Source organism: Kryptolebias marmoratus, linkage group LG15, assembly GCF_001649575.2.
Source record: "Kryptolebias marmoratus isolate JLee-2015 linkage group LG15, ASM164957v2, whole genome shotgun sequence".
Taxonomy (NCBI): domain Eukaryota; kingdom Metazoa; phylum Chordata; class Actinopteri; order Cyprinodontiformes; family Rivulidae; genus Kryptolebias; species Kryptolebias marmoratus.
In genome coordinates this window covers 14,891,350-14,918,619 of record NC_051444.1, presented here as the reverse complement: position 1 = coordinate 14,918,619, position 27,270 = coordinate 14,891,350, and the positions used below count along the sequence as shown (strand labels likewise).

At 38.3% G+C, this 27,270-nt stretch overlaps 1 protein-coding gene across 1 annotated transcript in view; it reads right to left on the bottom strand.

Moving 5' to 3' along the window:
* Positions 1-27,270, bottom strand: part of hcn4 (hyperpolarization activated cyclic nucleotide-gated potassium channel 4) — a 67,707-nt gene that overhangs the window by 37,304 nt on the left and 3,133 nt on the right. The window contains exon 2 of the mRNA XM_017423595.3: positions 5,459-5,882. Within this exon, the coding sequence (XP_017279084.1) occupies positions 5,459-5,882 (424 nt within the window). The remainder of the gene's footprint in view (positions 1-5,458; positions 5,883-27,270) is intronic.

Here is a 27,270-nt window from a genome sequence, read left to right as displayed (position 1 = left end):
TTCAGCAAAACTCTCAGCTGGAGCCTGTTCTCTTTGTGCCTGTGTGAGTTTACTCCAAGTAATCTGGTTTCCTCCGAAAGTCCAAAACCATGCAGGTTAGGTTAATTAGAGGTTCTAAATTGACCTTAGGTTTGAGAGTGCATGGTTGAATGGTCTTGTGTGAGTAGGCCCTAAGATGGATCTGTGACCTGTCCAGGGTGTGCCCCACCTGGTGGGATAGGTACTCGCCCCACATGACTCGATCCATCCATCTACAGATGATTTCCCTGTGATGAATTAGGGACTTTATCAACTAAATCAAGTTCAAAACTCTGTGATATTTTTAATAACCCTGCGCAATGGTAGATTCATGGAGCAGGCTTTGGCCAGGGATTAGATTTCTCACTGTAAATGCCTCTTTCAAAATGTCACGCTCATGCATTCTGTCATTGTGGACGAAGCATGTGTGAAGAATGAAAAGTAGGCCTGGGAGTGGACCACAGGGAACACCCTTCCATCATCTGTCTAAACAGGCCTGGAGGGGGCTCAAATAACAAAACCCACTGAATCCGCTCCAAACAGGGATGCAGCATTGGGTTTGCGCTGGATTACACATTTGGATTTAATAGTTTTTTAAGCAAGTCCATTGTGGATATTCATAGCACACAGGGCTCATTCACAGTGTTGAGGACCTGTCACTGTTGCAGGAAAGCCTCATTGTCAACTCAATAATAGCCCATTAAGTCTATTATTCCTGCTTTTCTTATCTCTGAAGGACCAGTCCTTGGCCAAGGTAATGGGTCACTGAGTGGGGAGCTGATTAGCTGATTTACCTTATTTAAATATTTTTGTATGGATTTACTGGGTGGAAAAGAAAGGCACTCCGCTCCTTCTCTGGACACTCGGGGCCTCACACAGCTGACTTCTATCATGGCGGTTGACGATTAGTTTTGTTTTTCCACAGCTGAAGCCCAAATCCACCAGGGTGTGCAAGAGCCATAAATCCTAACAATCCAAGATGCCAATATTCACAGAGATAAATGTTCTGCAATCTTTTGTTATAGAAAAAGACAGATGGTGTAGCAGAACTCCCTACACTTTAGACACCTTAAGTCGTTTCACTGCACACTGTACCATAAGCTATCATTTTATGTGCCTTTTAAAAAGTCTCACCCTATTCTGCTTTACGGTTTGAATGTTTCATTGTTGTTATTACTTGTAGCAACAAATAAGCATCCCCGTTAATTGCACATTTAATTAAATTGGTAAACTTGACCTCCCACAGCTTCATTATGAAGACACTGGTTAACGTTAGTTTTCGTTCCGTCCTAGTATATTTTTATTCACCCTTACTTAGCTCTGTTTTCATGTCTTGTCACAAACTTTCTTCCATCTGCGCTAAAAGCAACATTTACTGAGCTGGCCAACTGAGATGGTTCCGCTGTGGGCATCGGGCGTGACGGGAGGAAACCCTCAGAGCTCAGTCATTAGTGCACTGCCTTGAATCTGATGTAACAAGATGACTAATCTCACCCAAGTCAACAGCTCCAATGAGGAGAATATCCGGTCACAGTTTTATTTTTATCCACAGGAAGAGTGACAAGAGGAAACTGACAGGGGAGAGGCATAATGACAGTCTGTTTGTGTGTGTGTGTGCGTGTTTATGTGTTAGTCTTATAATATCTGCACACCATGTTGAACACCATAATGCATGACAGTGTTAGCACTGGCATCAAGCCACCACCACTAAAACCTCCTTGTTTGTAAACAGCATTCTGTCACCATGCAGGGTGTTAAAAACACACATCTGGAGCGTTTGGAACGGAATGATAGCAATCAAACCTGTGGTATAAAAAGGACACGTTCGATGATTTCTTAAGCTAGCAGAGAAACAGGACATTGCTTTTGTTATGAAAAAAAACATACTGATAGTGTCAGTAGATTAGGTTAGAGGGCATAATGACTGAACTGAAAAAAACTGGAGTACATTACTTTATTTAAACAAACATCCTAGAGGTTTCACAAGGTGCTAAAAGAGTCAGATTGTGAAACTGCTAGGAAACCGGATTGACTTTAATTCCAGTTATTCCACCTTCCATCACACCTCATATATATATATGTAGGCAAGCTCTGAATTGCTGTCTTTTATTGCCCTTTTCTGGGAGGACTCAGTGGAGTCGTTAGGCTATCAAGAATCATCCTCAAGGACACGTTATCAGTTTGTGGCTATGTGCAAACATGTCTCAGCCTCCGGGTTCCATACATACGAGAGTGAGGAGACACGCAGCTACAGTCAGCGTCAACAAAGCCAGCTAAACCGCTCGAATTCTCAAATACACAAAGAGAAACACTATGCAGACATGTACATGCCCTGCCGTGTGTTGTTTATTCGCCAAAACATGCCATGTTTTTATTTTCCTTGAGCTACTGTAGAAGTTTGTACTAAAACCAAATTAAAGCTGACCTCTGACAATAACGTTTCCCATTTCCATTTTATGGAGGCATCAATTACAGTCACCACCTTTATGTCTCCTAGAAATGTTATTTCCCTTAAACTGACTCTGTGACCGAGTGCAGCAGTGTGCGTGTGTGTGTGTGTGTGTGTGCGTGTGTTAGCTATCTGCCACAGAGGAATTATAAAACAGATTTATGATGTGTCAGAACAACCTACTGCTGTTAAGGAGAGGACGCGAAGCAGAAAATGATCAGGCTGACCACCTTTGGAAACTTTTTACCCTTAGTTCCTAAAAAAGTTTATTCACTGCACTTTATTAGCCGAGGAAAATAATTAAGTAACTCGAAATGTTGCAGTCAAGTCCTCCGAGTGCCATTTTAGACTTCCCAGAAGACCTGTCCTCTGTGTGACTTATGACAGAAAAAAAGAGGAAACTGATTTTTAAGAAAAACAACCGCATTTGTACAGGACTATTTTTGTCTTGCATATATTTAACAGGTTTGAGGATTCTGAAGGCACATCTCACTGCAGAGCCATTCTTACAATGGCGGTCAACATTAAATGGCATTTAAAAGATGAAGCTGATAAATTGCAGAGCGTTTAAGCTTACAATGAAGTTGCCCTAATTCTGTAAAAAAACAGGAAAAATAACATTTTTCAATGGCTGCTGTTAGATTATTCTGATAAAACATTACCAGGGTTGTGGTGTCTTACTGTAATTTTCTTCATAATGCTCATTATGTTGACGAACAGATGGCAGTCGAAGCAGCGTGACGTGTGCTAAAAACATGAAAATGGTGACAGCATACACGCACGTTGTTTGTGGTGCAGCGTTTGTAGGGAAAAGTCAAAAAGTCAGACAGGTGGCGAGATCTTGTCGACAAGTTATTCTGCAGTGACAGATGACATTTCTGAGATGTTGCATGTGGAGTATTATGGTGCTGAGGCAGAGCTGGCCTTTCACTCTGTCTGCCTAACTAGCATTCATCAGAACCTTTACACACACAGTCTGAAAACACATGCAACACCCAGGGATACAACATGCAAATGGTACTCGCTCTGGGAATATATTGTCCCACTCTTTGTTGTGTCAGTTTAAGAGTCCTCTCTGCCCTATAATGTCCTTGTGTTTCCTTGTTTTAATAATATGAATATGAATCATAGCTCTTTGTTTTCCTCCAGTCCTTCTTTTATGTATTGTTTTTGAAACAAAGTGCAAGTCTTGAGTGGTGATTAATTATATCCAAACAAAAGGACGTGGCTTGAAGCTATAGAGGGCTTTTTTCTTTATTTATTATTTGCCTTCCCTTTTCTCCCTTCCACAGCTCCCCTGCCTTGCATGCCTACCTCGTTGAGTTGTTGCAGAGTAAATATGTGATAATTCACTATGTCCGCCCTAAAAAAAAGGCATGTTTAACCTGAATCCTATATTCCTTCATATCACGTTCAGATCAGCAGCCAGCAGGTATGCATGGAGCCACAGAGAGGCAAGGGATCCTCCCTAGTGATTGATTTGAACTTTTCCTCGTTTTGAAATGGCATCAGAGAGGTCCTGCATGATTAATGTCACCACACTCCACTTCAATCCACTGTTCCACCCGGATTGCCAGCTGAATTTTTGAAAATTTGCAACTTCACTGACTTTGCATATTTAAGTGCTTTGATTGGCAATCAGTTAGCTATTCAACTTGTCCAGATTTTATTGTAATGATGCACACAGATATTTGTTTTTCTTATTGTTGTTATGTCAGTTCAATACAAAAAAACGAAAAAAACAAAAATGCATAAAAATCTACGTTAAGAGGAAAATTGGTAGGTGACTTTCTCTGAGCAAGTCATAATAAACAATCAAGTGGGGGATCTGTTTTGTTTTTTTCTTTTAATGTTTGAAAAAATAACTATAATTTTGTTGCTTGTGACTGTTTAATAAAGAAAAGGGTCTTGTTTAAAACCCAATAAAGCCAAAAGATTTCACTAAAATCAGTTGTGGTTTTCGCTCAAATTAGTTTCCTGAAGCAAGTTTAATTTTTTGTTCTTTTATAGGTTTGGAAATCTATTTTTTTAATGTAAACACTAAATATTTGTTTTTATGTAAAATACACCAGTATTCTCTCTCTTTAATATGAAATAAAGTGTCATTTTAAAACTTGATTGAAAAGTGTCTGAGATAAATGTTATTCCTTTAAAACTAAGACAGAAAAAATTCAGTAGAGTGAAGACTAAAGTTAAGTATTTCATTATATGCAATGCTTACACTGGACACAGGAATCATTTGATCATTTGGTTGGAATCACTAGAAGTATAAATATATATATATTTTGCACAGAATGTGCTGCAGTGATGCAGAACTGCTTCTTCTGTATGACCATTATGGCCATGCAGTCTAATTATCTGAAAGTACTTTTTATCAAGAAGCTAAACCCTGAACCTAAGCCTCCACCCTACTCTTCAATCTGAAACTGCCCTTCAAATTGTCTTAATTGTTACTGTCAAGTGTTTTTCATCATTTGTAACAATGTGCTCAACCCTGCAATTGCTTGTTCCAACATTTCTTTGTGTGACCTCACAGTGCTGCCCTCACTGACACCAAAATCTGATGGAGTGTCTTCGCATTGACTCCAAGCTGTGATTCTGATGCTTCACTTTGCACCTTTTACCCCAAGAAAATGAACAACAAACCATCCAGCGAGAGCAATGGGAACTTTTCTAATTATTGCCGCAATTATAATCATGCTTGTACAGCAGCATTGCCTCTCTGGGGTCTGTGGTCCCACTGCTCTCTGGATGGGCACACAGAGAATATGCTAATCAGCATCCCAGCTTCATCAACATATTGGTGACTCGTGAACAGCAAAACAGCCACTTCACTTCTTTCAAAAGTGGATGCAATCAGAACCATCATAGATCCATATTTCCCTCCTGTAGGGTTAAAGGAGAGGCACACAGCAACAATACTTGCAGTTGCACCCTACAATGGAAATACCATTTGAATAAATTTTAACACATAAATATGAAGGTTCTCACCTCCTCCCACTGGTGGATGTAACGAATGAGCCTCGAGAGCCGCAGGAGCCGCAACAAGCTGAGGATCTTAGTAAAACGTACAATCCGCAAAGCACGCGCCGTTTTGTAGAAGTCCGAGTCAATGCGTGTCTCCACGATGAGGAAGATGTAGTCCACGGGGATGGAGGATATGAAGTCCACCACAAACCAGCTCCGCAGGTACTTGATTTTGATCTGCTGCGGGTCCAGGATGATCTCCGTGTTGTCCTCCTTCACTATTCCTGTCCTGAAGTTGAGGACCAGGTCCATGAGGAAGAACGTGTCGGAGACTACGTTGAACACAATCCAAGGAGGTGTGTGCTCATCCTTGAAGAATGTGATGCCCACCGGGATGATGATGAGGTTGCCGACCATCAGGAGTAACATGGTCAAATCCCAGTAAAACCTTGATTCAAAGAGACAAAAATAAGGATATGATGAATACTAAAGCAGCTAAATTACTCAGACGCCGATGTTTAGTAAACACTTTGTTAAACACACCACTAACATTTGTTCAAAATGGAATCATTCCAGACCAAACAGATTTAGTATGAAAAGGAATACATTTATTATTAAACACATGTTGGGTAATATTTTATCTCCTTTACTGCAAGAGATTGTTTTGTTGTGTTTCCGATTCAGAATCAGATTCAGATTTAGAGTCTTTATTTGCCATCTGTACTTTCACACAGGGTTCAGGTACACGGGAATTCTTTGGCTGGCTCTTTCATGCCATCTTTGGTGTCTCAGCTGTCGGTCTTGCTTGAGCTTTGCCTCAAGCTGCACAGCTCCACCACGTATGGTTTGTCTTCATGATGACCTCATATTGGCTGCCTGATCCCAGGTGTTCAGAGAGATTCCAGACTCCTTCATTGTGTCCTTGCACAGACCTCTATAGCAAAGCTTGTGTCTTCCCAGAGGTCTGCGACCAGTGGCAAGTTGGCCAAAGAGCAGTTGCCTTGGAATGCAATGGTCACTCATCCTGCAGATTATGGCCTAGCCATCTCAGCCGTTTCTTCCTCCTCTTCATCACGATGGTGGTGGTTCCAGCTCTGTCAAGCACCTCAGTGTTGGAGACCTTGTCTGGGCACTTAATGCTCAGTAGCTTGCGTAGGCAGTGAAGATGGAAAACATTCACCCTCTTCGCATGCCTCTTATAGCATGTCCGTGTTTCGGACCCATACAGAAAGAAGCTTATTACACAGGTCTCATATATTCTGATCTTGGTCTTCAAAGTTAGATGCTTGTTGGTGAATAACTTGCCTAAGCAGCTGCCGCCTTCTCTATCCTACAGTTGAGTTCATCATTGAGAGAGACATTAGAGGAAATTGTAGAGTCGAGATGGCAAAATTTATCAAATAAACTTCATGTGAATAATATATTTATGTACAACATGCCTTTTTTGCTTAGGAATATTAGTTTTTTTTGTATATGTGTTTTCAAATTACTGTGTACTTAAATATCACAAAAGATCACCTATTTAAAAAAAAAACATGGAATAATTAAATCTTTTTTTTTCCATATACATACTTTAATTCAGTATTTACATCATTAACACTGCAATCTATTGATGTAGATTTGTAAATATTAATACTATTTTGTCTTTGAAAAAAATCGTCATACACACTGAGCCTTGCTAACAAACACTGGAAAAAATTTCTATAATTCATCAATCAGCTCCTTAATAACAACCACCCACTTTCCTGCCTATTGTAACTGTGCTGTTTGCTCTTAGTCTGATTGCTTAGTGGAAACAGACAAGGCAAATGTAATAATAAAATAATAATCAATAAACTCACAAAGTATTACCTTTGAAACCTGGTAGAAGTAATATTGTTTTCTGCTGTATATCAAAATGAGTTGATGTAAAATTTATTAGAGTTTGAACTATAAATTCCTATTCAGTTAATTATAACTGGACTGTGACCTTGTCTATCTTACAAGTTTGAGACTTTAGTGCTGGCTTGATGATTAAATTCAGATTGACTATATTGTGATAGATTATGGATATCAACACCATGAGACGTTCTGCCCTCTGCACTGGTCCGGTGATCTTCAGTGATTTGGCCACTCACTTTTAACTAGGCTATAAACATCTCTGTAGGGGAAACTAATGTCAGAAGTGGGCCATAATAAATAAAGAACTCATGCTACATAAATAACTGAGAAATAAGAAGGGAACACAGTTCTACAGCCACATAGCAACACTACAGCAAGTAATTGCTGCTGTTCTAGCTCCTTGTTGTGCGGCTGATGCCTATTGATTTTATAGTTCATTCATGGCATGTTGAAGTAAATAACTCGGGGTTTATATTGAACTGCTGCCATACAGAATCACACTGTCATGGAAAAGTGTAGCTGAGAGATGAGGACCTAAATTTAGGCTAAGACGATTGACGCAAACAAAATTTGATTCTTTTCTTAGCAATCAGAGTAGAAAGAGCTACTGTGGCGTGTTGTCCAGAAATCCCTGCAGTTCAGACATGGACTCGAACAGAAACATACAAGGATAAACAGTAAAAACTGGTGCTAAGAAAAGAAAACCAGATTTTAAATGTACAGAATTCAGTGATACTAATCAGATAACAATCAGAAACCTACAAGTGAAAAAAGTATTTAAAAGGAAAGTCTAGCTATTTTTTAAGTGATGGTTGATCAAATAGTAGACATCAGCCATAGAGCACAGAGTTTGGAAAAAAACAAACAAACAAAAAAAAACAAGCTAGGCCCCAAACAAGGGTGACATTTTATTTTTTTTTTCAAAAATTATTTTTCAGGCCTACAAAAAAAGTCTTTCAAAAACAACATACCAGTGTGAAAGAACGCTACATTAGCGCATATTAAACCGATGCATTTTTGCATTACAGCTTTTGTTCAGTCCGCCAGATCACCATGTCCGGTCAGTGCATAAATTTACTCAACTCCTGATGGATTAATATGTTCAGCAGATCGGTGTAGTAACGTGCACAATGTGTGGTTGAGAAAACAACAACAAGCTAAGCAAACACTGTCATGCCAAAGTGTAGAGGTTTAATATTAGCTAATGTCGCCCCTTTTCACATCAGCATGTCATTTTTTGATAAAGACCAGGCAAAATTGAACTAAACAAGAGAAACTCTGAGTATCAGAAACACTTTTGTGGATAAATAGTACATGTAACTGAAAAAAATGTTGAATTATTTCTGTTAACACCTCTTAGAAAACACTGGAGGATTGCAGTTTAAAAGAAAACCTCTGACTTACACATGCAAACATAAACAGACATTATACAGTGACAGTCGTCTCAGTGTCACCTACACACCACCCACACAGACACACAAGCACAGAGGAAACTAACATTAGAGTAAAAGCTAGATACTGTTTCTGCATGTTGTCTAGACCAGTTATATTTAGACAAACGTTGCCATCGCTGTGCTTGCTCACATGAAGACTGAAACCCAGAAAGAAACAAAGGAAAACATGCCAACATATTTCAAGACAATTTTTCTCAAATCGTTGTTTCCTAATTCTTGATGGTCTGTGAAGTTGCTGCGAGCATTTAGCGCTCAGCCTGCAGAAAACACATTTACACCACCAGTCACAACTGGAAATTTATATGGTTTGATAAAATTAAGCACAATGTTAAATCTGATTTAAATACTTCATATGCATTCATTGTAAAAAATAAAATTAAAAAAATAAAAGGTAAGTAACCCTTTTCAAGTCAATTCAAGTATTTTTTAGGACTAAATAAAAACCATTTTTTAACCCAGGTAAATAAAACAAACTTATTAACAATAAAATACATAATTTATTCTGTCTGTTATTCTAACAAAAGGAAAAAAGGTTTATATATTTTGCCTAAAATCAAACTTCCTAAAAACAAACCTTATCTCAGTGTGTTTAGTATATTCCATAACAAATAACTTTTTAAAAACTAAATTTTTACCAAGCAAGCAAAATAACTAATTGTAACCAAGAAGACGGGGAATCAAAACCCATCTTCATTATATTACAAGTACTTTGAAGTGTGTGAAAATTAGAAGAAAGTAACAAAACTGTGATTAAAACCTAAACTGTACATTTTAAAGTAGAGTTAAAACTTTACAGGTTAGATCAGGATCCAAATTTATGGATTAATTTGACAGTCAAGTGTTCTGTTCTATCACTGAACCCTTCTGCTCCCTGAATGTGTTCTCTGAATTTGATAATGATACTGCATTTCTTTTTGTATTTATATTTGTTCCCATATTCATAAAAAAAATCACATCAATAGATTCAGTATTTGTGTTGGTATGCTCATTTTAAGACTCAGAAGCATCCAGGCAAAGGATAAAATGAAATGGGAAACATGTTTAAACCAAGTTGTTGGTACAGTTGAGCTTTTGGATTACTAAAAATTTAAAACACAGATTGGTAAACAGAATTTCAGCAACTGATACACGAAGCAGGGTATACATTCTTTTAATTATACGACTTCCGAACGCATGTTGTTTGGAGATGTTAACCACGTGTTGGAGCTATAGGACTGTCTGGAGGAGTTCCTATGTGACTAATCAGTTCTGTAAATGTAACCAAGAGGATTATTTGTGTAAAAACGTGATATTAACAGTTAGTTTGTCTTACAGATTTCCACTGTTTGATATTAGAGGGAGTTTCAAGCAAATGCCAACATTTCAAATTGTACTCCCGTCAGCCTACAACACTGACATCAAGTCTGATGTCAAAGCTTACAGCGAATCACAAGAAATGCAACATGTGAATTTGTATTTTGAGATACCTTTCAAAATAAAATTTCTTATAAAATTTCTTTGTGCTGCCAATGGTCTTCAAACACTTTTGTGTGCATTATGTGCACCTGCCGAGTTCATGTGTTTGTGTTCATGTGTGAGCATTTGTTTGTACTGATGTGTAACGTGATTGCTCATGATTTCTCCTTTTCACTCTTGTGGTTACCTCTTAATGGAGGTCAGGATGTCTAAACATAGCCAGGATCCATTTACTGTGTTTTATTATGCAGTGGAATCCCTTTACAGAAGACCGTTGTGCTATAAATACAGCTGGGCGAAAGAGCAATGTTGGGTAGACATTTCAAAAGCATTAAACAATCCAGTATCTTTGTGTGACTGTCAAATCACAGAGTCAAGGAGTGTGGTTGGATACCACTTGTCATAAAATACAAAACCAGCAAAATGCAGCCACAAGCTGTGACACAGTATAACACAGTGTGGGAAGAAACTGATTACATTTGGTGGAAAATCACTGTCTTCCAACTCATCTACGGCAAAGGCATCCAAACACATACAGTCACACAAACACAAAAATATGGTAAAACATCCTTTTTTTGGCCAAATACTCTGAGGATCACTTTTATGTTAGACAGACAAAACTACTGAGTCCTTAATTTGTACTCAACACAACAATTACTTCATGATTTCTAGGTTTCGGTTTAGATTTTGTTTTTAGATTCCTCATTAAAAAATACTTCTAATGTAATGTTTTGTCACCCTCACTTGTTTTATTTGCAGTCACTCCTTTGTTAGATATGCTTTCCTGCTCTCTGAGTTGGTTTTGTAATTAGTACATCTATTTGTTATGTTCAGTTATTTTTTTGTGAGTATAAAGGCCCCAAATTCCTTTGCTTATTATCAGATTCTCGTGTTGTTACTGAGTCCTTGCAACGATGGTTTAGCATTCAGGAATAATTTGTGCAATCTCTGAATAAAAGGATTATTCCCATCGCCAGCAGGTCACCCCTTTGTGACTGCATTTGGGCAGCAGCACATCTCATAGCTTACGATGATGCTGAGAGTTTGGTGCACTGATGTAGGGAGCCCTGACATTTTACTGTCTGGAGGGATGGAGCCACAGCCCTCTCTACTCTCTGGTGGAGTGACCAGGGACAGCGGGAACATGTTGTCACTCTTTGAGTGCATCCAACTACACGATAAGCCTCTCTCATTCTCCTCACCCTACTAGTCGTCTGCCTGAAAGGGTTTGTGAGCGGCCCCACAAACAACTCGAGATGGACGCACGCTTACCTTTCAGAGTAGCCTATATTTAAATTGAGGAGGTGATGGAGAAAGAAAAAAGAAAAAAAAGAATATGCAGGCCTGAATATACAGTAAAGAAGGAAGACTCGTATGTTTGTTTGATCAGGTTATTTGCATTTGTGCATGTCGTACTTTTGCTTTGAAAAGAAGTTAATCTGACTGCAAGCATGCTGGGAAATGGATGAAACAGCAAGCAAGCAGGTCAGCTGTTGTGTCAGATACAAGTAGCAGACACCAATTAACAGTATTTATACTTTTATTCTGCACCACACACCAAATAAGAACAGGACATACGAATGTTTCAAGGATATGCCTTCATTTTGAGTGCCTGACTGAATTAAAACTAAATTAAACTGTTTCTGTATAATAAAGACATTATTTTGCCTAATCAATTTGTGCACATGTTTTGCGTGTCTGTATGTATAAATTTGAACCAACGTTCGTTGTCATTTCAGACATCCTAGCCTGCAGATTCTAGTTCTAGTGGCAGATTCTAATCCAGCCTATGGATACTAGTTCAAGTTAAATTCATTTTTAACCACACAAAACCACAATTTTCATTTAACTGCTGCAAGCCAACACACTTCATACACAAAGATCTGGTGTGTAGGAAAAGTTGGGTTTTGTTAAACAGCAATTTAAACTAGTCAATTTCAACTTAAAGTTCATGTGTAATAAAAAAAAATAAGGATGCTATAAAGGGTTGCATATTGCATGATGCCTTGCATGCCAAAGTTTTAAACAAAGATCTCACATAATCTGTTAGCACTCATTGTATGTGTTTGGGATGACTCTCAGTTACTACCACATCAAATCTTAGCTGAGTATTTGTAAAACTGACTGAGTTTTCGCCATTTCTGGGTACACTAAAGTTGATTTCAAAGCGGGTTGATTTAAAAAGTTAATCAGTTTCTGAGAGTTTCAATAAAATCCAGTCACTGGTTATGAGATATTTTGCTAACAGACAGACAAACGCAAACATAGGCACACACACCAACACACAGAGACAGGCAGTTACATTATACATTATTAGGTGGTAAAACCTGGTTTCTGAACTTCACCTGAAATTTTATTATTTCCCATTTGTAGTTAGGTGTCTTAATATGTCTGCTGTGAGTGAATGGGTACAAGTCACATACTATGGAAAGCCCTTATTCTTATGATTTAGTGGATGTGAATTATGTTAATCTCCTCACAACAGATACAATCAACGCCAAAAACTATAAAAGAGGAAATTGGAAATTTCAGGCATCTTACCAAACACATAATTTATACACTAATCAATGTTTTCCCATAAAACATTAATTTTGCACTGGCAAAAAGTAAAAATGTTCCAATCCAGTAATGAATCTGATACAGAACACCTTATTATACCAGTAATCCATTCTTTATTATACCTCTTTAAGAGTCGGATTTCAAAATATCCAAGATGAATCACACATTTTTCAGTTTTAATGGACATCTCGCTTGAGTCAATGCAAGACCATGTGTTGTTGACAGGCTACAACACCAAACAAAAAACTATTCAAACAAGGTGACAAGGAACCATTCACTAAGACTAATGATAACTGACACATCGAAAAGCTTTCAGTGAGTGGGTATGTGTTAAAACATGTGTACCTCAGTGTCAATAAAAGTGTTTTTTTATTCAATCACTGCTAGTTCAGAACAAGTCCTTGCTTAGCACCAGATGTTTCTGTTTTGACCACTGAAGCACTGGCTTCAGCTTTGAAAAACCAGTGCTGCAATAGTGCCAACTCTTTGGTGCAGGTGGAGGTGGAAATTTAGAGACCAACAACCAATTAAAATGTGCAAAGCATGGTGTTTGGAAATTTCACATCCTTGTGGTGACCAGTAGGAAGTCAAAGCAGCACTGAAATAACATGAGCTCATATTCCTGCTGTTTGTTTTACCATTTTACCATTGCCAGTCATGTAGTGAAAGTTGGTCAATGTCTGTATCTCAGTTTCAGTGTTTTGTTCACAAGTGACAGTAGAATGGATGTTAAGATGATTGGAGACTCTGGAGAAGACCCAGAACCAGCTGGAGGAATTATATGAATTTTCTGGCCTGGAAACACCTTAGGATCCCACAGAATGTTGCTACAAAGAGGGATGTATGGAATACATCATGCTCATACTCATACATCATGCTCATACTCCTGCTGCCTTCACGATAAGTAGTTGAAAATAAATGGATGGATGGATGGATGGATGGATGGATGGATGGATGGATGGATGGACGGACGGATAGATGGATGGGTAATCAATATTTATTTTAATTATCTATTTTGCATATGGACATGTAAACAAAGTTATTTAAATGATCCAGTGTTTACTGTCAAAAATAATCATTTATTACAAATACATATTATTTTTTGTAATATCTAAATCCTGTTAGCTGGAAACAAGGAATCTGTCTCACCTACAGAAACTGGTGGGCTACTTGATATTATTGTTGGTAATTATCATCTGTGTCATTAAGTGATGGGGCTTTCAGAATGTGGGCTTTCAAGAAAATTGAACAATTATTTTAATTTTCATAGAAACAGCTACCAGATAGCAAGAAAAGGGTAAAAGATGCTGAAATAAAGCATACCTGTATTCAACATCAAAGAAAGACTTTTGCTTTGTTTGTAAAATTATTTATTGAAGCATAATTTAGGTTTTATGGTAACTGTCAAGGATTTTCCTATTATTAATTTGTTGTTTTGTTATGTATTGTGGTCATAAAGATAATCTTACAAATGGTATGACAGATGTAACATTCACTGTTTTCAGTAACTGAAATAGTAATAAAATAATTTATGTATATTTTGAGTCACTAAAACATGTTTGATTTAATTTCAGTATAGTTGACCAACCCAAAAGTGCAGTCAAATACAAATAACAGTCTGAGGGACAGCTCCATTAGACCCATTGCCATATTCCAATGAATGGATGAGTAGGTATGAATAAAAAATAAGCATGAAAAGCTCGTGAGAAGGAGAATAATCACTTAATTTTACATAAAATATGCTTTGCTACGGGAAGCGGCAATCTATGACAAAGTATCATACTTAACCTGGGGACAGCGAGTGAGAAAAGCAAAACTATGAAGAGAAAAAATAAAAAAGCAATTTGCACAGCCCATAAAATATAGCAGCCCAGTGGTTTGAAACAGCCCAGTTGACAAACACAGCAAGATTTAAGTGTGTAGATGGAAAAAAAAACAACAAAAAAAATCAGGTTAAAAGGGTTAATCCTATTTTTGTTGTCACCCGCTCCAATGAACTGTCATAACAGCGCTGTCTTTGCGAGGCACAGCCAACAGGCACACTGCGAGCAGATCAGTGACACCGTGGCTGTGCAGTCACAGGTGGCTATATTTAGGACGTGCACGATGCCTTATCAAACATGGGCTAAGAAGATTTCATCAAAGGTGGAGGAAAAATCTCCACAACCAAAGTCTAAGAGAAAACAGGAGGATTTACGAAATAACTACAGAGGGGAGAGGAGAAGCAAAATCAGGTGAAAGGAGTCAGTCTTACGTAACGCTGCTAAAAAAAATCCATCAATAAGATTACGACTAGTCTGCTGGTGGGACATTGAAGAAAAACAGTTGTGGTTGTGTAATATAAAGTGAAATATGTGTAATTTGGGGTTGTAATTTGTCACAGTTTGAGCTTCTATAAAATTTAGTTGTTTATAATCTGCCTAACTGGTGACACTGCCTTAAAATAAGGACTTATACTTGGGAAATCTGCTGTTTTACATTCAAAAAGGCAGCATATATTTATCATTAATGCCAGCCAACATGCAAAAGTGTAGCTTTTTTTTTCCTTTTTTTGTGAAATGATGTGTAGATGTGCGAAAAGCTTTTGCGAGAAGTCGTACTAAGCATTTAGTCGCTTTTCACATGTTGGTCCGTATGTAAAAACAGGCAAAAGGATCCACACTGTGAATGAAAGTGCACTGCCCTTTACCAGATAATGTCGAGGGAAATGAACAGAAACGGGATCATCAGCGAAAACCACTTTTCAAAACTAAACCCGCTGCCTTATTTACCCAGTTTTTACAACTGAAGTGGGCACTGGGAACAAGTCTGTTTTTATCGAGGAACACTCACAGCTCACAAGGCTTGCCAGACACCCTGAGATGAAAACACCACAGTTTTCACAAAACAAACGGGCCAGTTATTTGACGCCTCAAAATATAGCCCTTAGGAGACATAACTCTAACCATCCAACAACTTGTATGTTTCCAAAGTCTCTTGTGTGTAAAATTCAGAATATTTTTGTAAATGTCTGAACAGAAAACATTTGGCCAGTCACTGACTGGCTGCAAGTTCCCAGCCCTTACTTGGGATTAAACACCAATCCAGCATCAATTTATTAAAACATTTTTACAAAGCCATACTGTCTGAATGTGATAGATGTTTTTATTTCTTCTCAGTTGTCCGGCTCCATGTACTTTCTTTGCTTCTAATTTGTTTTCTGCCAACCGGTGTATACTGAGCACGAGCAGAAATATGCAATTAAAACAAAATTCATGCAATGGGTCAATACCAGAAATCACCAAGCAAGTACGCCCAGTCCATCATAGACACCTGAGACTGACAACCATGCATAAACACTCACTTCTAAGTCCAACTGACTAACATTAAGCATTTAAAGTAGCATGAATGTGGGAGAAAACCGGAGTACCCAGAACAAACCATCGCAGACATGGGAAAATAAGCATACCATCTTCACACAGAAACTGTGGATCTTCATGCCTTACTGCAACAATGTTAACCACCACAATGCTGTTGGCTCAGTTTGAATCAATACAGCTTTATCACAATTACTTAACAGGCCTTATCTTTACTTCATTCCCATTCTTACTCAGAGGTTTGGGTGACGATTTAGAACTCCATAACCTGACTAACAACCTCAAGGATGCCCTCCAGTGCTGCAGTGTCAGCCCTAGACGTTCAAGTTGAGCCTCAATTTGCTCAGATGATTGAACAGCTCAGAAGTGTGCACTCGAAAGCGCAGTATAAATCATGAAATCACCACAGCCCTTTGCAAAGTGACCAGATGTAATCAGGGGACCCACTGAGAAGAATGCTCTGAAGTAGCCAAAGCTGTGTTTCTTGTCCTCTACATACCATTAGGGTTTCGTTCGGCTGCTTTGAGAGAGACTCTACAGCTTGACAGAGTCCTTCACAGCTTCACAGAGCACCTCTCGCTATCTTTCAGGTCTGAGAAACAAACAAAAAAAAACTACACAGGTAGTATACAGTTAGCAAACAAATTCACTCTGAGTGGACAAAAATAGAGACAGAGTGAGTGACATGATTCCTTAAGCTGAGAAGACAGTTGGTGCCGTTAGCATGCACTTATCCTTCAAACATGTACCGATATCTGCTTTGTGGCCTATCACTTTGCCACTAATTGTATTTGTGCTTTATTGTGATACCGTGTTATCTCTGTCAAGGTCCTTGTGGTCATGTAAGAAGGGATCCACTGACGGGCAAACTCAGAGTGTGGCAGAGAAAGCCCCACATTCAATTAAAACCCCTCCCCTGACTAGCACGCAGTCCGGCTGAATAGAGGTGTGCAGGACAAAGGGAGACGGAACAGCGCGCCTCCTCTCACCACAAATGAAGTGCTAAGATAATGCACTGTCTGCAATACCCGCTGGTCACAGTGTACGCCATCACCACATGCTTTCGCTGCGTGCTGCTCCGGCGCTTGGCCATTATCTTTACCGCTTCAGATGCTGCTAATCAGCACACGGTGCAGTCGCAATAAAAAACCTCTTTTCTATCTGCCACCAAAACGCTGAGCTGAAGTCAAAGGGTGAGAGACAAACACGAGGCATGGAAAACAAACAATGGGGAGGGAAAGGAAAAGGGATAAGAAGCAACAGCGAGCCAAAATACAACTGTAAACCCGTGACGACCAACAGGCAGGGCTTCAATAAGAGATACAATATTAAGAGAGATTTGTGTAAAAACGGCATTGTGACCGACATGCAGTAAGAGTCTCCCTGTTTTTGTTTCTTTTGCTATTTTGTCCAAAAGACATCTTTATAAATATTTTGATTTAAAAAGCAGTGGACATACAAAGAACATATATATGAACATAATATGACATATTTTTGCGTAACTGCTCAATCAAGTTGGAGCAAGTTGGAGAAAAACATTTTTAAACAAAATACTAGATTATTAAATTATTAAAGCAAACAATCCAGTATAACATATCTGGAAAACAGAACCAATTCAAAACCTACATTTATTAATTTCTAACTTTTTTTTGTCACAAACTGCTACATGATTCACGTTCTTTTTAAATTCACAAACAGACATTCAGACTGCTGTTAAAATTCAGTATTTGGTGTTTCATTAATTACGACACGTCTTCTTGATGCAGGTTCCTGATGTGATTGTAGATGCTTCAAATCATGATATTGTAGTGACACCCCATACAGCAAAACAGATGGGATGAGATCTTTACACTGAAAATTAAGAGTTAAAAGTAATAAAACTAAAAGTATAAGTTTTATCTTTAGCAAGCTTCAAACAGGCCTCTTTGATCTTTTTTTTTTTTTTTTTTAAAAACAGAACATTGACATTTTTTCTTTCAGCCCCGCCATGCAAATAATTTTGACTTCAGTTGTGTTTTTTATAAATGTATAATAGGCAAGATCGTTTTGGCCCTGCAAAAAGCTACAGCGAGACGTTGATCGCTAAAAAATTAAAAATGGAAAAGCAAGTGCTGCACACACAGCTCCATAAACTTTTCTCTGGAGAAGTGAACCTTAAACTGGAGCTTATATGTAAGCGTTGCTAACAGCTGAACTTGGGGTTACTGTGACTCTGGAGAATATCAAAGATTTTTCTTTCTTTTTTTGTTGTTGTTCAAGCAGTCCTGAAGAAGGAATCAGTGCTCGTGAATGTTCTGTGCACACGAGCCGTCTAAAAATAGATGCATTTTTCAACCTTTTCCAGCCTGATAACCATCAACGAACTAAATTTTCTGACATTATCAAAAATCTATTTGTTTCATGTCACAACACTGTTCAGCAAGCATGTTGTGAAGGTCAGACACTGTAAACCCCTGTGCTTTAACAAGGCCCACCAGCTTGTTGAATAAAACACCTTCCTCTAATAACATCTTCAAACAACTGCTAATGTTAGAACACACTCTGCAGCAGCTGTAAGTGACAGTATTTTTTAAATAAAACTGGCTGAAGGATAATATATTAACTTTATTTATTATATCTACTAAATTAATTCTATATGTTTAGGACTTAAGTGAACGTATTATGTGATATGGAAACCAAATGTCAAACATTATTGCAAAAAATATCATATTTTTTTATAAGTTTTAAAATGATGTGGAAAAAAAACTTGAAAAGATATTAACTATGAACTAAAATAAAATATAAGAAAAAAATGCTGTTTTGTCAAGCTTTGTCCTTGAAAGTAAGTAAAACTGGAGGTGTGGGCGACCTTGAAACGTGACAAAACTATTACTTTATTCATTAGCTCTATAATTTCTAGACTGCCCATGCAAAGCAGGATTTAAATTATTAACAATTTTGCGTCAGCCTTAAATGAACTAAAAACTAAGGCACTAATTTGGATCAGAACTTGCAGGGAAAAGAAGAGGAGATGTTTCCCGACTACACGGAGATGGATCCGATAAATCAGGAGAGCCGACACGCAGCGGAGGCGAGCGAACAATCTGCCTCTCACCACTGCGTGTGTCATAATCCAGATATTTGTCTGTCTACTCGACACCCAGCATGTGGCGGTACACCGGGCCAAACACATCGATCCGAGAAAGCATTTCCTGCGAATCTCAACGGTTAAATCCACACACGGCTCCATTCATCTGCGCAGTGGTCAACTGGTTCTCTCTGTGGCGACCCCACTGTTTCCCAAATCACACCCAAGTAAGAACCAGTGGAAGATGCAGGTTTCAATAGATCTGTACAAAATTACAGTGATCACGGAACAAAAACAAGCACAGTAACAGTAATGTGGTTTCTTTTTTTCTTTATAGATCAATTGAAACAACCTCAGAAAATGGTTTACTCTTCAATGTTACTGATTCCTGCACATGAGACACGGACACAGGAACAACTCCTTCCCAAACTGCATTTGGCGCAATCACTAACTGAATCCGACTGTGCTTCTTACTTTGCAACAGTGAGTGTGTTACATTAAATTTAAATAAGTGTTAATGTTATGTTTCTCATCTTGCGTGCGAGCCCTGCAGCAGAAAATTGATGCCACTTCCATGTGTTAGCCATTTTATGTCGAGGCTCACGGGCAAGAGAACGAATCAATTTCAGAATGTGTGAAAATTCACCTGAGACACAAGCAAAGGCTGAAAAGGTCAACCTGTTTGTATTAGATACAGCAGAATCTCTGAGTGAAGGAGTAGGTTAGCGTTTTAGAATGGATGCAAAGGTTAAACATTGTCCTTCAGGTACAGTAATTTAGTTGAAACAGCATTCCTTGAAGAAATGCACAACGCCTGCAAATTACACACCAAAGATTTAAACTAAGACTCTGCATTATTTGTGCTTGAGTGTATGTTGTGGATGACTCTCAACTACTATTATGCCAAATGTTATCTCATTATCTGTAAAAGTGACCAAGTTATAGACACTTTTGTGTTTGCTAAGATCAATTAGCTGCGGAAGCCATCTTGAATCAAGTTGAATCCAAAAGTTAATGGGTTGTCGAGGTAGACCCAGTAATTAATTTCTGAGAGTTTCATTAAAATCCGTCCAGTGGCTTATGAGATAGCTTGCTAACAGACAAACAAACACACACCACACACACAGACACAGACACAAGGAGTTACATGATAGCCTGCCTTTTATGGTGGTGGGCGAGAACTAAAACACCTAAATCTCTGAGCATGCACTTTTAGATGTTGCTTTAAAACCAGAGCACTGTAAAAAAAAAAAAACTTAAGAACTGAAACATATCCTTCATTGCATTGCATTCTGGGAAATTTGTATGACATAATGTTACATTAATGTACATTTTAGAGCTCAAAATAAGCTTCCCACACAAGACTAAATGTGAAATACAGTATTTCTGTAAGTTATGAGAGTTTGTTGTGATGTCACACTCTGTCCAAGTCATGACTGGTCGGCAACACTGGAGCTTACACGCCTACACCGTACACTTAATGACGTTTGGCAAGTTTAGTTTAAGTCTTCATGCAAGCGTCTTAATTTTGCAATTTTATTACGACATTTCTGTGTGTTGCACGACTGACAAATTAGCCATCTTATGTTGCAATCTCCTCTCAAAAAGCATTTCCTTTGATAACGGTGTACCCGGTCTTTCACACAGTGACCACTGCAATAGGCACCAGCTCCCCGCTACCCAAAGAGGCGAAGCGGGTTAAGAAAATGGATGGATAGGTGTGTGAACTCATTCTGAATCGCAGGTGCTTAATACCTAAGAAATACAATACATTAGCTAAAGTTGTTGAACTAAACCCTAAATCCAACGTTAGATTTGAAAATCGTCTGTATTTCCTGGCTGTCTTTGCAATATTGCTCCTTCTTGCTTTTGTCACAAACATTTTAACTCAGCAAGTTAACTAATAGTCTTTATTACAGTGTTAGAACTGCAGTCACGGTTCCTGTTCAGTTTGGGTCAACGAAGGAAGATCAGACTTTCTGAACGATTTCAGCCAAACATGCCTGACAACTTCTATTTAAGCTACTTCTCCATCTTTGTCAGACGAGCTGTGAGCAAAACACTGGGTGGTTGGTGCACAGCAAGGGGGTGGTCAGAAACCTCCACGTCAGCAGCTCCATTCAGTCTTGAGTGGCGTTTGAGTGAAGGACTTTTTTGGCCACGACCCACGTCCTCCACATGCAGAGGTGACGGTGGAGGGTAACTGGAGGACAGGCTCGGGGACCCGTGTTCTTGGAGGAGAGCACTTGAAAGGCTCTGCTGCTTTTCGGCTGCTTTCAGGGGAAAAGATCTTAAGGTTGAAGTAGTTTAATAGTATTACTGTTTTGTAGCAATGAAATCTATTACATTACAGTTGTGGTAGAATTAAAATGTGCTCTAAACATGCAAGACTTAAAAATAGGGAAAAAATAATAATTTGGAGTGAAAAAAAATGCACTGTAGTATTTTTGTTTGTTTGTTTTGATTTTTTAGGCGTAAGCCTGTGTGAATAGCATGCTTGGATGATAGCCGAGGGAAAAGATAGCAGGACATATTTTACCAAGCTTTGAAGGCAATCCTATACAATACAGGTATGTGTAAACATAAGTAATATAATCCTTCGGGCATTCTGCATGTTTTAACATATCTTACAATATTCTAATATTACTATAGGACACATTTATCCCACTAGTTCAGGTAATAGAAAAGATTATTTGTGATTGAATGTCACCAATAAAGTATTCTAGAGCAAAACAGCCAATTAATTATACAACTAGAGCAGACCCACACATACACCTTATCCAAAAATCAAAACCAACATGAAAAAACAGTTCTGTGCCTCACTGTCGCTAAAAGTATAGGCCACATAATAATTTAAGTTGTCAGCAACTGTCTTTAAAAGTCAAAAAGGAGAAAAAAATAGCATTCCGCACAATTTCATTCAACTTTATGTCTAACTGATAAAAAACAAAATACAGTTAAGCGGATTTTTATTAAAGATAAGTGGAAAAAAGGATGAAATGATTCTCTGAAAGCTTACTAGTTTAATGTTGAGTGAGTTCTGTTCGCTCCACGATTCAAAACTGGGGCGTAATTTTAGTGTTTCCCCAGGTTGAGAGCTTTGTGGCGACAGGTGGTATAATTTCTAACTTTTTTTTTTAGGAACCAGCTGCCTCTCTTCTGCCTTGCACATTTACAGGAATTATCAGAACAATAACTGACAGAAAAATGCCGCTGAGACTCTCACACTCAGCTGAAATTTAATAAGTTCATGCTAGTTAGATAACCGCATACAACTTTTATTTCACGCCGTCTCCAGTACTTACAGACATATATGGCAGAACAACACGCACGTCACAGAACAAATTACAACCTGTTGTTGTCGACCAAGAAAATGTGCAACTGTGTGCAAGATACAGAAGCACCAAAATGAAAATAATGAGTTACTTATTTTGTAAAAAAAATATTGCTATTTGGGAATTTTGGAAACTTTGTTTTATCTATTTAAATGCAGGTGTAGTAGTAAAATATTAGACAACTCACTTCAAATAAATATCTCAACATTAGTTCAGAAATATTCAAACTCTTCATTAAGATTTACTGTAACCTAAAGCAAGATTTAGTATGGTTAGAACTCACCCTTAAGCATTTTTATGCAGTCTGTTTCAGAAAGTTAATGGAAATCCAAAGCCTGTCTTCACTTGAATAAATACTTGTGTGTTGATTTGGATTGTGCCACTATATGAAATATGATATTGGTTGGGAGGTACAAATAATGGCAAAAGGTGACAGTGTTTACATGCTAAAGATAGAAATAAAAATTAGAAGCATTCCATTTCAAATAAAGAAAAGCAAAATACTAAAAAAAAAACAATAAATCATTTGTATCAAACTCATAGTTTCAGTTACTCCCTTACAACCGATTGGACAAAAATATTCCAATGTCCCATGACAAATGGTATTCTCTTCCCCTGAATCACATGAACTGAGACCATCTATCTCTAGTCAGTGGGACATTTACAGCTTTGCAACAGCTAAAAGACAAACAAAATAACAGCCAAAACCTAATCTAGGCTGATTGTGGAGTTTCCACCTAAACTGATGCAGTGCAGGGGGACTGTAAAGCAGGAAAAAAAACATGCAGCACTATATTTGTCAGGTGATCCAAATACATTCAAAATCAGAGCTGGGGTGAAGTTTTGGATTTAACAGAAAATGTTTAGAGCAGGCTTTTCCCATTCTAAACATGTACATATATAATGTCTAATCAGTCAAATTTATTTTACCTCAAGTTTGTAATCACTTTGGCAAGTCTAGCCCCCTGACAGGCAACCTTCCACCCTTTCGGCCATGTACATCCTCCCTGGGCTCTCTCCATTAAATAAATTGTGCTGTAATAATCTCTTGGCTTCTAATATTGGTAGATGAGCACAGCAGCCTATTTTGATTACCCCACTTTCAGGCCGAGCCAGAATCATCTGTAATCCCCATGTTTTACCCTGACTACATTAAAGAAGGAATTATTTAATGGAGACTGAAAGGGAAAGACTGTCATTCATCCTATGCAGCCTCGAGCTGCATTTTTCTCTTGCTTTCCGTATAGATTACCATCACACAGGACAAGAAAAATGGGACTGCTTTAGAACTGAATTCATGCCACATTGTGAACTCATAATGACCCTGTCATCAACACAGCTTAGTTGTCATTGAAATAAATAAATAACAGACAGCTAAAATGGATCCAGACATGCAAGGTTGCTGTTGATAACCTCACACAGACCCACAGTATGTGCATCTCCCTCTCACTCCTGCCACCACTGCAGGAACAGGAACCATTCTTGTCACAACAGTTTACGTTGCTCTGTCAACGGAAAGCTTGTTACCCCCTGAGAACCAAACAAATCAATAGCAAGATGTTCACTCAAATAAACTGTAATCAACTTGTTTTGAAATAGAGAACGCTGACAAACACGACGCACGCTGACACGCGTTCCAGCAGAGTAACTGTACCTCGAACGAAAATAACGTACATTTTGTCAGTGGCTCCTTAGATGCATCAGGGACTGTAGGGCAAAAGTAAGCTTTGAAAATATCTCATACTTTAATATTTCAACAAACTGTTTTAGGCACACAGAGATTTTCCATAACAGAAGAATCACAACAAAGCTGCAATCGATTGGTCATAAATTGTCCCAGACAACTTTATCCTATAAGGCCAATGGAGGAAATATTCCTTTAGCAGGAAAATAAAAACAAACAATATCTTCAGAAACACTGAATGCTTTGATTTAATCCTGATTTTATTCTAAAAACCACTATAATACCAACCTTAAGGTGAACACGAGTAACTACGTTTGCTGTATTTCAGTTTAATGTATTCTCTGAGGGGGGGGAGAGAAAAAAAGCTAAACTGTAAGATTTCTGTTCAGAGTAATTCTTCTTGCCTGTGTAATCAACCAGAAGTTGATATGTGGAAGAAAAAAAATAATGACGCAAGAAGACTTAAAACGATTCATCCGACTGTTACGAGGAGAATTAACTTGTGGACAGACACAGGCAGAAAGTTATCCTCCCCTCCCTCTTTCTGATACAGTGGGCAACACAGTGGTGAAGTTCAATTGAGCTTTCCCTGGAAGAGAAAAGAAAGTCCTAACGTGTGACATCTCCTCTTCTGCCTCTCGGGGGAAATATGGAAGACTTTCCGACAGATGTGTCCTCTGGGCTCTGAATTGCGGGATAATTAAAAGGCTCTTCACGATCGAATCCTAATATCGCACCTCATCATTTTGTCTAGAACGCCGCGCAGCGCAGTTGCTTTGGCATAATCCATTCGAGGGCTCTGAGCAAACAGGTAGGGACATGACAGTCACCTGGTTTTCATCATATCAAGATGAGGACTCCGTTCTGTGTGAGAGCGTTTCATTCTGCCAGTCAATCAGTGAAATGTGTTAACCGTGGGCATTATCAGTCTAATGGATGAAGGACGTATGATTTACTGGTTCTCAGCACAAGAACGTTAAATGACAAACATGGCTTTATTTTTATGTAAGAGACAAAGTACAAAGCAAACCATATATATGTGTGGGGGCAATGATCTTAGCACTGAGCGTATGTTTGTTCAACGCCCCTCACCCTTTCCATCTGCTGTTTCAGAGAAGTAACAATCATTTAAAATAATCTTAACATATCTCCGTCAGCCGGTCTTTTTTTAAGCTAGCTGTAAATGCGATCCCGTGGTTAACTGACCACATCTGCTCACAGCAAGCAGTTTGTTAGGAATCAAGGGAGGCTGTTCAGCTTTGGATCTGCAGTCGAGGCTGTAGATTAGATGATGATGCCATTTTTAATCTGCCTTTTTCCCTCGCAAGATAACGCCCCTCCCTTTTTGCTTCTTAGTGTTATACAAAACTTGACAAGAGGAGATTTTGCTCAATTCCAGCGCAGTGATGACTCCGTGATTCCGTGTGACACTCTAATTTGAGCTTATAGTGCCAGAGCTTTAATGTAGACATGGAAATAAAACTTAGTCACAGATACCCTTATCCTCTGAGGGTTCATTAAGGAGTCCCACTCATTTTTTTTTTGAATGCTTTAATTACAGTCATCTTCTCCTGTTTTTTTCTATCCTGATTATGGGGGGGATATAATGCATGTGGTTAAGTTTCTTCTTCATTTTGTCAAACATATGATGATAGGTATAGGTTACTGCAGGCTGTGCTAACACTTCCTAGATGACAACTATCTTTCTCCCCATCCAAGCCCGTATATGTTTTCAATTTTATTCACAACATGTTAAAAGTCCCTTCAGATATGTCGTTGCTCTTTAGTTTAAATAACTTTATTATCCGGTCATTGTCAACTGGTGGCCCCCAGGCCAACTCTGGCCCACAAGCTCATTCCATGTGACCTGCAAAGTATAAAATTACTGATGATGACAGTTCGATATGGATATTCCTTATAACCTAGTTCAGGAAAAAAGGTTAAGGATATCAGTGCCTTATTTAATCACAGAGCTCATCCACAACACATGATCGGGGCCAACTCAGATGCGAGACGACATGCAGCTGAGCACTCCAGAATGTGGAAGCTGGTTCAAAAATATATTATAGGCGACTAAAAAGCCAGAGGTCTCAAGTTTAGTTTAGGCCAGACTTGTTTTTTCTCCTCCAATCTCAGCTAAATGCAGATATTTATCTGACATCCACAACTAGGTTTAGACGTCTACGAAACAAATTTCTGCACCAGTAGGGACTCAAGTAGGTAATTAGTTGAAATAAGTATGCCCAAAGCTAAGATTATTAGCATCAATAAGTGACCAGAGTTCATTGGTGGTGTCAGCCAGTGCTGGAGAGTTAGTTTTCTGTGCAGTTGTTTTGCATCTGGATGAGGAGTAAACTGCAGGTAAATAATCACTCCATGTTTGTGCCTAATACAGCCTCCCTCAAGTTAAAGTAAAACAAGCCCCTTCATTTAACAATATAGTTGTTTTTTTTGTTTGTTTTTCTTTAAGGTATTAATGTTGTCTAACTTGTTGATTAATTGATATAATTTTTATTTCAGTGTCTTATTTACATACGCATTTATTTTACGTTTTACATTTTTCCATACTTCGCATTAATATGAAACAATAACGGGTAAACTCATAAGACCTAGTCAGTCACAAGAGAGATCTATTTATAACAGTAAAGATTAAAACAAATAAAACAGCCCATCTACAGAAACCTGACTAATCAAAGGCTGGTCTCCACACTGCTTAGAAAAATTATGGCCCTTGCGTAAATTTCGTTGATGATGACCGCTGTGCTAATCACTGTTTATGAGTTTGTTGCTGCAGTTGATGGGGGTTTTTTTTGTTTGTTTTGTTATTCAGGAAGTCACAGCGTTAACAGTGTTAAATTTTTACCCTCCATATTGCTTGCTACATCTGGGGTTTTAATTGCAGAGTTGCATGACAAGCTAATATAATGATGGGCACTCTCCCCGAAAAACAAACTGCTCTTAGATTGCCAAAATGTTAATTATGGTAATATACGGTAGCCACTCCAAACAAGAGGCTGGCCGGCCTCATTTTTTTTTTTTTTTTTT